Source organism: Dermacentor variabilis, chromosome 6 (assembly GCF_050947875.1).
Source record: "Dermacentor variabilis isolate Ectoservices chromosome 6, ASM5094787v1, whole genome shotgun sequence".
Classification (NCBI taxonomy): Eukaryota; Metazoa; Arthropoda; class Arachnida; order Ixodida; family Ixodidae; genus Dermacentor; species Dermacentor variabilis.
The window spans coordinates 115,423,818-115,437,334 of NC_134573.1; the positions used below are offsets into that span (position 1 = coordinate 115,423,818).

Genomic DNA, 13,517 nt, shown 5'->3' on the forward strand with positions numbered 1-13,517 from the left:
ATTTTGTGCTCTCTCGTGGTCCCTTTCACTGAATGCATTTGCGTTCAGGCACACTCTGCGAGATGGCAGATTCAGATGGAAACGTGATGGAAGGTGACATTGTGAATAAGCGTTAAAGCGTTTCGTTGTGAAAAAGCGTTAAAGCTCAAGCTAGAGCTGGAGAAGATGAGGTCGTCGCGAGCCTCGTCAGAGGAACCGGTGAACAGGAATCAGCACGCCGCAATGGCACAATACTCGAAAGAGTTGAAAGCAGTCCTTGCCCCCATGCCCACTAACGAGCCAATGATTCCCGCCTGGTTCAACGTGGACGCTCTTTTTGCGGCATTGAGTGTAACTATTGAACTACAGGGCACGATTATATTACCTTTCCTAAATGACAAGATGCGAACATTCGTTGCCAGTCAATCGGAAGCTGGTGTAATGCGTTACTCAGACCTAAAATCTAGAGTGTTGAAGGAACTGCGGATAACTCCAAGTGAGTTCCACAGAATGTTTCTCGAAATCAAGAGGGAAGCAGGCGAGTCTTGGAGCCAAGATGCGGCACGCCTGGAGATAATGTTCACGTACTACCTCAGCAGTAGAGAGGTGCTGCCGTTTGAGAGCCTGCAGGAATTGTTGATAGCTGATAGGCTAAAGCAGTTAATGCCAAGTGATCTCCCCTCACTGGTCGCCCAGCAGGAATAAAGGGCTGGTTGAAAGCCAAAGACATAGCAGTGTTAGCTGCAAATTTCAAAGAAAGTCTGGACATTAGCAATGGCGATTGCCGCGGTACTGCAAAGCGGAAATGACAATTATAGGCCGCAAGCTATACAAGCCACTAGGTCGAACTTTAGCCCTAATTCTGTGGTGTGTTTAGGATGTGGACAACGGGGTCACTTCAAAAGAGATTGTGACTCATCACATGACACTACAGCCAAGAAACCTGAACTTTCGCCCGTAGCTCTCCAGAATGAGAGGTCAGTTAAGAGCCCTGCCACACCACCACGACACACTGCCTTTGGGAACAACCCAAAGACGGGTGACCCGACAATCGAGGTTTTAGTGGGAGACAAACCCTGCGTCGCGTGCATTGATTCAGGTGCAGATATCATGGTGATACGAGCGAATGAGGTATCGGCTGAGAATTTGGGTAAGAGCAGCGGCAGAATAAAGCTAACTGGTGCTTTTGGACATGGTGTCACCGCACACCTGATGTATCTGCCTCTCGGTCTTCTGTGCTCATCGGGAAGCACTATTCAGCGTTTGCCATTGCTTTGTGCGGTAACTGATCAGTTAACTACCTGCGCGGAAGTTTTACTCACTCCGGGAGAATACGAATGCCTTCGTAACTGCCGGCAGGAGCTACTGAATGATCTGAAGGAATGTGATTGGGGTATAGACTTTAAAGCAAAGGAATTAGGACCTGAAAAGTATTCTCTAATGAGAGAGCAAGAACAGGTGGCTATGCTCTACCCGTAACGCTAACGCCGTGCAGCGCGCATTTGAAGGACCATCGAGCAATGAGCGCCAGGCGACTAACACTGAGAGTGGGGCAAACGCCTCATTAGAAGATGAAGGAGAGAGGGAAGAGGCCACACAAGCATTGGAGCCGCGACCTACTAATCCCACGTGCATTGAGCAGCAGCAGCAATCGAAAAGTCAGGATGTTGTAGCTTCGGATAATATAGGCGACAGCGAGCAACTTCCGCAAGTCACAGAAAGTTATTTTCTGGAAGAGCAGAAAGAAGATGAGTCACTCGCTGATGCTTGGCGCCAGGCGAAAGAGCGGTCGCTCGGCATGGTTATCAATGGTCCGTTGCTTCATCACAGGGAACAATTAGAAAGGAAACAGTGTCTCCAGTTAGCAGTACCAAAGTCGCGCCGAGCCAAAGCGTTGGAGTTAGCGCACGACAGTCCTTGCGGTGGTCACTTCTCAGAAAAGAAAGAGCAAAAAGCGCATTAAAGGGGCCTTCTTTTGGCCATCATTGGCGTCTGATGGGAAGCGCCATTGTCAGAGTTGTTATGAGTCTCAGGTTCATGCGCGTAAGCTGAAAACTGATCGGGTGCCCATAACGCCCCTGAACAGGCCGCAGACACCTCTTGAGGTAGTTTACCATGACTGCATAGGCCCCCTTGAGCCAGCTTCGTCACGGGGTCATAAATATGCTTTAAGTGTTGTGGGGTCAGGTGTACATGCTCCAGACCCTAATAAGGTACGCGCTGTCCAGCAGCTGGGACCACCTAAGAGAAAACGAGAACAGAGGCGTGTCCTAGGGTTTCTCAACTACTATCGAGGCTATGTGCCTAACTATTCAAGACTCGTCTTGCCACTGACAAGGCTGACAAACAAAAGGGCTCCGAACACACTGCCATGGAACTTTGAGGCACAGGTTGTGTTCGACTCAGTGAAAAAGGCCCTCGCGTCAATTCCTGGGTTTGCAGCACCAGATCTCCGGCAAAAGTTTTTGTTTGGCCACGGATGCATTGGGAATGGCAGTTGGCGCTTTCCTCTCCCAAAAAGTAGGTGAAATCGAGCGACCAGTTGCATTTCTTAGTAAGAAGTAGAGCCCGTCGCAAAAAAAAGTGGTTCACAATTCAGCGGGAGGCGCTTGCAATTGTGTGAGCGCTAGAATCTTTGGGTACATGGCTTTTCGGCACAAAGATTGAAATAATGACCGACCATGATCCGCTGACTTCCCTGACTTCCGCGGCTCCCTCCAGTGCTAGGCTGACGCGTTGGGCATTGGCAATTCAAAAGTACGACATGGAAATTCTTCACATCAAAGGGCTGAACAAGGCTGCTGATGCACTTTCGCGTCTCGGATGATCATTCGGGATGTGTTACATGTTTGTTGAGTCAATGCGCTGTTATGTTTGACTCAGACGCGTATATTAGTTTATCTTTAGCCATGAATTAGAGTGTGTATCGAATCACCATGCAGTATTTGATTTTGCATGTTCGGAGACAAGTGTTAAGTGTCGTTTTAAGGTAGCTCCAAAAGATGAATATTTTGAGTATAATGTCGAAATGTATTGTGTGGCGTGTGAAATATTCACTCATTTGCTGGTATGACTGATTGAGGAGAGGGTATAGCTGACAAAGATCCCGTCGCTCCCGTTGAGTGTGCTCCGGGGGACCTCGGGGCGCACAGAGTGGGTCTCGCGTGTTGGGACAATCACAGTGCGGACTGGTGAACGCGAGTGACACTATACCACAGGACAAGTGGGACTCTATCCTGTTCATGTGCCTTGTTTTAGAGGAGTCAAGCCTAGGCGAACTTATTAATACTGTTCATTGGTAGCGTAGTGTGTCACAATTCTTTTTGCGTTGGTAGGATGGCGAGACTTTTGTTTACTAATGCGAATGTGAAGTCTACTGCATTGTAAGCATACTCATGTATTTCTCTTCGGCATTATTACACGAGGTTATCCTTTTGTGTAAGAAATTGAGATTGGTCCCGTGTGCGGGAAGGGCTTGATATAACTTTTGTGCGCGTTTTTAAATTTTTTTTATCATGTTACGTGGACATCGAGTGTCCAGTGACGCTCTTGAGGGGGGGGGGGAGTCAGTTTGAGGTTAGGGAGTTGACCTTGCTGTTGTTTCGCGGCCCAGTTTAGGCGACTGCAGCGAAGCGCAGGACGAGTTCACGCACTGCTGTATCGGTCAATAACCGGCAACGAAGCACGCAGGTGGGTTCCGCGAAGAGGGGGAAGCGGGAAACATCCTCGCGTGGAGAGAAAACCCCTTAGTGTCTGCGCCGTAGTAAAGGCAGTAGATCTGCACCCTCGTTCGGAACAAAAGGTAGACGGCCCGAGCTGGAGCGGAGCTTCGGGCTTGGACTTGGACAGACGCCTCGGTGTTGGAATAAAGCATCACTTTGTCGGACAACGGCTCTTCCTTCGCGCTGCCACCATGCACTCTAATCATCGAGGGGCGCCGACTGTGGACCTTAAACACCTTCCCTCCTTGACTACTGTTGAAGCTACCAGAGGACAAAGGGAAAGGAAATTAACTTCGATGTCAGAGGCGGAAACTACTTTAGAATAATAGTGGTCGTCAGGGTCAAAGCACGGCACTGATAACGTAAGTTCGGCCCGAGCGCAGTGGAAAAGAGCTTGATTGACTGAGAGGAAATTCCATTCAAAGATAACATCGTGCGAGGAACGAGATAGGACAACAAATTCTGCAATACACATAACGCTTTGAATGACGACCCGGGCAATACACGACACTGAAGGCTGAATTCGATCCGAGGTTGCTGTACGCAGAGGAAGAGAGGTAAGGGGAGTGGTCAATTTGTTCAAATTGCGGCAAAGCTTGTCACTAATAATAGAAACGGCGGCTCCGGTGTCAATAGAGATGTTTAGCTTGTCCGGTATTCCGGTAAAGCGCAGTGGAAGGGGCGTTGGGGCAGAGGCGCAAACGTCAGCGGTCTGCATGGTCTGCAGCGTATTCTACCTCACTGGTGGCGTAAATTTTCAGCACTGACGTAACAGTGTTGCTGCCAGAAATTTACACCCGTAACAAAGTAAAATACACTTGGTTACTGCAATATTAGTTGTTTCTGTCTGTTTGAGCACTGTGCCACCACATGGCTGCACGATGCAGACCGCTCACGTTTACGCCTCTGCCCCAACGCCCCAACGCCCTTTCCGCCTGCGTTTACCGGAATACTGGACAAACTAAACCTCTCTAAATAGTGCGTGTACGGTGACGCCGTCTACGCACCGTTCAATTTCGTTCGCCGGAGGAGAATGAGGCCTTGAAATGTTCGACATAAACGCAGTTCTTGCATCTGGAACTGCGACTGTTAGTTTTCGTCTCGGGCTGCAAGGCTGGGTCGGCGAACAATTGGAAATATGGATCGGCGAATTTCGTTCGCCGGAGGAGAATGAGGCCTTGAAATGTACGACATAAACGCAGTTCTTGCATCTGGAACTGCGACTGTTAGTTTTCGTCTCGGGCTGCAAGGCTGGGTCGGCGAACAATTGGAAAAATGGATCGGCGACATGGGGAAGGCAACCGACGTGAATCGACGGGGTGGCGACCGTAAGGCGAGCCGGAGGAACATTAGATGGGTCATAACGCGAAGTCGAATAGGCCTACAGCTTGAGGCGCCCCCACTGTCAGGTAAATGGAGGTTGCGACGGTGGCAGAATCATGCTACGTGGCCTGGAAAATGGGAGGAATAGTATATTGGCCGGTTATCAGGTGTTGACCACGGGTTGATGACAGTGGCTCCAACGGCTGGGTAAAGACAAAAATTGGACGGGAAAGTGGCGCCAGCACGTGGAAGATGCCCGTAGCTTGGTAGACGTAAGAAGCCGAAGGAGAATAAGGCCGGGCGACAGCGTCGGCGTAAGTTAGTGGTCCAGCAGCAGGCTGCAGAGGGGGGCAGATGGGAGTGCTTGCCAACTTGCCTCTGAATGGCGTGAGGAAGCGAAGAAGCAAGGTTGTCGATGGTTGGGGTGTGCTAGTCGCCAGAGAGAGTTGGCGTGTGATTTCCTGGGGGATGAACTGCATTATCTTCAGCATTAAAGTAGAAATGTCGGCAGCGTCGCAGCCGAAATACAAGGGAGATAGATACACCGTATCCTGTTGAGCAGCGCGCATTGAGGCACGCTGCTTGCGAAGCTCGTCGCTCTGCTGACAGAGCCGTGTGACCTCGGTAATCGTCCGGGAACTCTTCGCGACGAGCATCTAGAAGGCATGGTCATCGATGCTTTTCATTACGTGCTTGATTTTGTCAGCTCCATCCATAGATGAGTTGACGCGCTTGCAGAGCGAGAACACATCTTCGGTGTAACTTTCTCGTCCTGGCATTGTGCTCCACCACGCAAGCGCTGCTCAGCACGAAGCCGGTGTACGGTGGGATGGCCTGTGACCTTTGCCAGTTATCGTGAAAGCCGACCAGGTGGTAAGGTCGGATTCATGATTGTGGAACCATAGGTTTGCCATGTCAGTCAAGTAAAAGATCACATTAGTTAGCTTGGAGCGGTCGTCCCATTATTATAGGCGCTTACACGGTCATATTCCGTGAGCCAGCCTTCCACGTCGTTGTCGTCTGAGCCGCTAAATTTAGCAGGATCGCGCTGCCGAGTGGCATCAGAGCAGACGATGGCCGGGGCACGGGAGCAGCAGCCTGGGATGGTCCGGGATCCTCCATTTAATAGCTGGTGGTAGCTTCCGACAGTGGAGTCCCAGGATGTCGAACAGAAACCCATCACCTCCACCAAATTCAAGGGGGGTGTTCGCTTAGCAGCACTAGTTCTGGGTTTGCAGCGGTAGGCTGAAACAAGTCAGTGCTATAGCAAAACGGGCAAGCAAGCGCTTCTCATCATCGTCTTTTTTTTTACAAAGCACTATGCCCACTGCCCAATGGCTTCAGTACAATTCAAATAATTTTCGTGAGAGATCCATACCACTGACGGATACTCGAGAACTGGCCTTACAAAAGTTTTGTAAACAGTTGGTCTCACATGGCATGTAGCACCTTCGAATTTCTTTTTCCATTTTTCTTCTTGCGAAAATAGCCTCCCGTACGCCTTCCAACAAAGACTATCTGTATGTACGCTCCAAGATAAGGTTTGTGTTTGTTATTTACAGGAATTTAAACTGACTCTTACTTATTAAGCACTTCTCACTAATACTATGTGGAAACAAGAGACGACTGCTTCTTTTGTGGTAGTCTGTGTAAATGTTGATTTAGAATAATTTGTTTCCCTATTCCATTTCTTGCAGCATCCACTTAACGCCTTTAAACAGTTGTTAATATTACGTTAGTCTTGCGTGTATCGTACTGTAGAATAAAATGAACAGTCATCTGCGAACAGTTTAACGTGTACATTTGGTTCCATGACAGCAGAGATGTCATTAATATACACCAAAAATAAAAGCCATCCCAGAGTATGATCTCTGCTGCACTCCCGAGAGCACTACCAGTGAGCCGGAGGCATGGCCATCCATTCTGGACACCTGGTTGCGATTCGTTAAGTATTACTTAATTGCAGGCCATCTTAGTGTCACTCGCACCGACGACCATGTCCGCCGTCGCTTCTAATGGCCCAGCCTTGCTCGATCTGTACGGCGTTACGTCGCGCCATGCGAGCCCTCTCAGCATCGCAAAAAAACAGCGATGCTTCCTTCTGGGTATCTTCAACCCCTCGACATCCCATTTGAGTCGTTCTTTCGAGTGGGTTTAGATCTTCTCAGTCTTTTTCCCGAGTGCAAAGCCGGCAACAAGTGGATCGCTGTGACTGGTGCATCACAGGGACGTCGCGGATTTCTTCCTACGCGGCATAATTTTAGTATATGGCATTCGACGACAGCTACTCAGGGACCGTGGTCGTACATCCTTTTCGAAAGTCATTGCTGACATTTTGCAGTCTTGCTCTAGCAAGCACAAGCTCACTACCTCGTACCATCGCATGAACAACGGTCTGGCTGAGCGATTGAGCCGGAGCATCAACCACATTCTAAATATCTTTCGCCATCGCCATGGGACGATTCACTACCCTACGTCACGTTTGCTTAATATTCTTCAAGCCACGAAATTGCTGGCTATTTGCCGTTTTTCCACTTGCTTGGTTGCGACCCTGCGTTGCCCTTGGACGCTTCATTTCCCTGTGCTAGTGCCTAGAGCAGCGAGTATGTCCGCGACGCCATTGCCCGTGCTGACCACGCGAGGGAGCTTGGCATCACAAGAAAATCAAAACACGTTTGCAATAAGAGGCAACAGGACGTAAACTTTACACCAGGTTCCCTTCTGCTACTTTGGTCCCCTTCCCGTCTAGTGGGGCTCAGAAAAATTCTTTCGTTGCTACAGGGGCCCTCACCACGCCTAACGCCAAGCGACAGAAGTTACCTAGAAGATAGTCCCTGTCAGCTCCACCTAGTCATCTGGCCTAACCTCACCTGTTGCCGTTCACCTCGCACGGCTGAAACCTTACCACGCTCTTCCTAACGTTCCCAGTTGATGCATAAGGACGGTGCTTTTTCCGTCGGGGGTCGTGTTACGATGAGGCGAAGAAGAAACGACGACGGTCCTGAAGACGACCAAAAGATGACAAAGCCTGACTTAGGGCAAACTAAACCAAAGCAAGCCTGACTGGGCGCTCTTCTGTTTCCACAAACGTCTTTATTTGTAAATATATGTTTTAAATAGCTTTATACGCGTGATAATATCAACACCCATTACGTACCGATCATAAGATACATTGTTAATTGCGTTAACGTCACCATTTATATCGAAATGATTAAAGAGTGAATTGCGGTGCTTTACGTTTCAACCCTACGATTTCATTATGAGGAACGCCGTAGTTTGGTACTGCGAATTATGTTAGGCCTCCTGGAATTTGTTTTCCAAAGATGTATGCGCCGCCGTTTTTTTTTTACCATGAGGACAATTGCCATCCAGCCAAACACGTGTTGCTAAGTATGCAGCACTTTCTAAATAAAATCGTCTTAGTACTAAAATGCTCGTCTTGCAGTCAAAATAAAGGATGACAAACAAAACATCACAAATACACTTACATATACGTCTTGCCGTTGTAATGGTGGGTATTCCTGTAAAAGGAAAAATTACCTATATTAGCTTGAATGCTTAATCAAAGTTTTTATGACGCAGCAATCAGTATAGACGAGACTCACTCGTGTTGAAGACGCTCGACCATGATCACGGCAAGTCCTTTTCCAGCTACAGTGACTCCTGCCTTCCATTTATATAGCTATCAATACCACGAATATTTGTTGCGATAGCATATTGATGGTGCAAGCACAGTCCTTCGCTTGGTTACAGTGTCTCTAAAGACGCGAGAGACTTGCAGTGTGTGAGACTGCGATAACGACAAAGCAAGTGGACTTGCCTTTGTGCTTTTATGCATAAAACGACGTTTTGTTATGAAAGTAACTGGAACACCAATGCATTTACAGTAGAAGCACTGATTTATTAAATATATCCTAGATATTATCACTCCGGTATTATGCCATCTATTTAGCCTCGCCTTTTCAAATGGTACATTTCCGAAAGCAATGCAAGTAGTTAAAGTAACTGTTATGTTTAAGGGTGGGGATAAGAACCTATTATCAAGTTACAGGACAATATCGATCTTACCGATATTTTCTAAATGCATTGGAAAATTAAACAATGTTAGAATGATTTCGGTCTGGGAAAAACATCACATCCTGACCGATGACCAATTTGGCTTCACAAAAGGACGCTAAACGAAAATGGCACTTTTAACCCAAAAATCATTTATAGTTAGCGCATATGAACAGAAGTTACTAACACTAGGAGTGTTCACAGGCTTCTACAAGGCTTTAAATCGTATTAAACAGGAAACATTATCTGGAAAGCTCGAAACCAATTGCTTCAGAGGCGTATTTTTAAGTATAATAAAGAGCTATCTGGAGCAACGATGTCAAATGGCTCGAATATATGAACCCATACACCGAACTTTAAATCAGTAACAAGTGGCGGGGCTCAGGGGAGCATTCTTGGGCCACTATCTTTTAATATTCATAATAACGACGTAACAAACATTACTTAAGCGGCCAAGAATATTATCTATACCGACGACACCACATTGTTATGCAGGTCTGCCAGCTTTAGTGAACTTGTGACTTGCGCAAACTGAGCATAAATAAGTTTATTACGCGGTATTGAGTAAACTTATTAACCATTCATTAACGCGAACAAAACGAAAGCCATTGTATTTCAACCTAAAAATGCCAGGGCTAATATTACTGACCGTATAGTTAGAGGAAACTCGCCTGTGGATATAAACTCCTTGGTTAAATGCCCAGGCGTCATTTCTGACGAACATTTTATCTGGAAGGAACATTTTAATATGCTCAACGGTAAACTTGCAGGCGCCGTGGTACCCTTGCAAAGGTATACTTTTCTCTGCCCGCTTCCGTTAAGCTATTAGTCTATAACTCTCTCTTCTTTTTCACACCTAAACTACCGCCACCTTGTCTGGGACTTTCTCTACTACACAAAAAGGTTGTGCGTTCTATTAGCAACTCAACCTATAACGAACGCACTGAAACCCTTTTTGAGAAACTTGGCCTGTAAGCTTACTATTCAATGAATTACTCTTGCAACGCTACTTTCCTGAAAAAAAAGCGAGGGAGTCACTTTATTGAACACCTATCCAACTTATCCGAAAGCATAAAAAAGTACAATACTCATTATAATGCGACCCGGTTCATACCCAGGACACGCACAAAATATGCAACACAACTACTGTCCAACTCATTACTGTCGTTGTGGAAATTACTTTGTTTCTGATTACTCACTTCTTTCGGTATTTTTCTGCAACAATAATGAATGTAATTGTATAACATTGATTTATTACCAATTATTCACTGCATATATTTATATTCCTCGTCATAGTTTAAATGCTACCTAACAAGGTCCGATTGGCGTTTCGACTTCTTTTTTTTCTGTGCAACAATGATGACTGTTCTTGTATTAAACTGCTTGAATAACACATTTGTTTCTCATTGTGTACATTCAGATCCTTCCCATTATATAATGCTACCTAACAATGTCCCATTGCTGTTGATAATTCTTGTTTTCCTTTATGATGTACAGAAAAATTTTGCAAGGGGCGCAGACTTTTGTCAAGCCAAATTGATTTTGGCTTTTTGTCTGTGCCGCCTACATCATTCATGGATGTGAAATAAATTTTCTTTGATTTCGTTTCATTTCTCCGCAAAGTTCGGGTATTATTATTTTCAAAATGGCGTCATTCTGAGAATTCGTTCTGAGTAGATCCGCCTTGCGAACTCCACTGCTAGAACTTGTAAACTGCAATATGGGCCATAAAGTAATTAGTTTGTTTTATTTGTTAAAATATGTTAATTAGTCGATTATGCATTTCATTTTTTTTTCAAGTAATGGCAGCCTCTTCGTGTAGACTAGCTAATGAACTGGAATTGCGGTCTGCCACAAGCAACCTGTAAGAATTTTTGAATGTGTCCGCTGGAACACCACGTGCGAAGCATTTCATGTACCAGAAATCTCTTACGAAGGAGCATAAATACAATTAAACAGACTGGAATAGTTGAATTATTAGACAAACTATTAAAGAAAACTGCATATACCTCAAGTACATCATCATTATATGGCGTTACAAATCATAAAAGTAATGGTAGAATGGTAGTGTCACCAATTTTCTGCCGCCGAAGCATAGGCGGGAATTATCGTATATGTTTTTTTTTTGATGCTTTGGTCCTCCGCCATTCTGTCCTGAGAGAGTTACGAGCCTTTGTAAAATTGTAAAGGTAGCCTAATATGGATAAGTATAAGTGTTCTTCCGGCATTGTTTGACAAGCAAGATATTTTAATGCTTTTTTCCTACATATGTGTAGCATAGCATACAGTAAAATATATCAATAGAAATTGACTATGATCGTGAACGGGACTACTGATAAACTTTATGGTTGTTCATACCGGTCCTCTCTGCTAACGTTAGCCATGCTTCTAAATGAAAAAAGAAAGCTTCGATCAAATGCTATACAAGGTGCATTCATAAAACCTGAGATGGTCGGTTGTCACAGGTCTGATGACCAAACATAACAGGTATTATGATTGTATCTTGTACCGTGTTTGTTAAAACATCTTTTGCTTAACAGCTTGGCTAACATTAGCTGGGACAACCTATATGGTGAAAAAAGAAACAAGACGCCATGATGGCACCAAATATGACATGTTTACTTTTGTCTACAAGCGGAAAATATGCACTACATCAAACCGAGTTGATGTGGTAACAGAAATCGCCTTTCAAGCTTTTGATGTTATTATAGATTACAATTTACCATATATCACAGCGTAGATCATAGATCTCTCATAGATCGTTAATCACGCTGATGTATTAGAAGGTTTAGCGTAATAATTATCTTCGACTGGGCAATTTTCTCCAAAATTCACGCTTGAAATAAATATCACATTTTCCTCAATGTGTATCGTTGTGTTATGAGTGATTCTCTAAAACACTTACGACTTGTTGTGAAAGAAGAAATGTTGTTGCAACTGAAGTGATGTCTTATTTAGCCATGTTTTCTCATTGTAAATACACACCACGTCTTCTCCGTCAATAAGCCGAGAATAGCTTCTTACAAGCACCGCGATCCTTTCAGTTGTGCGGAAGAACTGGAACACAAGAAATGATGCTTGCGTGGAACAAAACGACTTTCGTATATTTCAACACATAAAGCTTATTTGCGAAGCACATCCTTCTTTTTTCTCCTTCATTCTATGAAACCAAAGTGTCATTGTTTGCCACATAGATTACATAACAAATGAATCATTTCCTTCAAAGTTTTCTTCCTCCTGACGGGTGCAGGCGCGAGGCGCTATTCTACCGCATTTCTCAAGTTATAAGTAAGAGCGTTTTCAAGTCATAAACGAAAAACCACTATTAGTGATACAGCCAGAACTTTTGACTGCCAAATAAAAGACCGCTGGTGATGTGCAACGAAAACATACCGGTAGACGTTTGCCCACCTCCATGACAAAAAATGAAAAGAAGCTATGAGTAGGCTCAGAAAATCTGAGAGGGTAGGTAAGTGTAAGTTTGTTGCTAAGTACAATATCACCATGTAAGTTGAAAAATACCGCAATATAAAAAGCCACATTGACGATTTCTTTATGACCAGAGTTACAATGAGATATATTGAAACAGTTTATTGCTGAAACAGCAAATGTTTTAATGCCTTTAAATTCGCGGACACTAAAAATGTGGAAATGAAGAGCCACAGTCCTCAACAGCCTTTTGTTCACCCTGCAATTTGTCACATCCAGATTTCATATTAACTTTTCATGAACGCATTTCATGGAATTTTGACCTTTTGCATTGCAGCGTTCAACACCCTGCTCATGAAATCTTCGATGATTGTTATAATGACAATATTATCTTCTTGCGCTATCTACGGACACACCGATACAGGGAAACACGGGCAAGTGGTTGGTGCGCAATTTCACAAACCTTTAAAAAAAACTAAATTATGGGGTTTTGCCTGCCGTAACCACAATCTCATTATGAGGCACGCTGTAGTGGGGGACTCCGGAAATTTGGACGACCTGGGGTTCTTTAACGTGCGCTCACACACCTTTATATTCGCCCCTATTGTGTATGTATACTCGATCTCGGTGCACATTTGCGATTGGTATCTGAATGATTTCTGAGAGCAGGATATCACTGGAAATATTTGCACGTCGAAAGTCACGTAAAACTCACCTTGAAATCAATAGGTCATTACTTAGAAAGACGTGCCGCCGAATAATGTAAAATTAAGAACATTCATTAAGAGACAGTAGCGAACGAATTCATTTCAGGTTTGCTCACACATACAGAGTACTAGACCTCAGGTGGACTATTTCGATGGTATATCAATGGGTGTGAAGATTCCTTTCACGATTCGCGATGTGAAGGGTTGATATCCAGGCTACTTGGTACATAGTTGAAGGAGAAGACCCAGTCACAAAAGACTGCGTAGCATCTGCTTAGCATTTACGCCTTGCTGCTGTACA

The 13,517-nt window shown here is 45.0% G+C and overlaps 1 protein-coding gene across 6 annotated transcripts in view; it reads right to left on the reverse strand.

Annotated features, from left to right (window-relative positions):
* Positions 1–13,517, reverse strand: part of LOC142585064 (uncharacterized) — a 91,554-nt gene that overhangs the window by 58,092 nt on the left and 19,945 nt on the right. For 2 of the 6 annotated variants that reach the window (XM_075695544.1, XM_075695545.1), the window contains exons 2-4: positions 12,066–12,137; positions 9,752–9,809; positions 8,513–8,545 (exon numbers count right to left, since the gene is read on the reverse strand). In XM_075695544.1, the coding sequence (XP_075551659.1) occupies positions 8,513–8,545; positions 9,752–9,809; positions 12,066–12,137 (163 nt within the window). Of the gene's footprint in view, positions 1–8,512; positions 8,546–9,729; positions 9,810–11,985; positions 12,138–13,517 lie in introns of all 6 variants that reach the window. The other 4 variants (XR_012829014.1, XR_012829013.1, XM_075695543.1 and 1 more) reach the window with 4 other exon arrangements.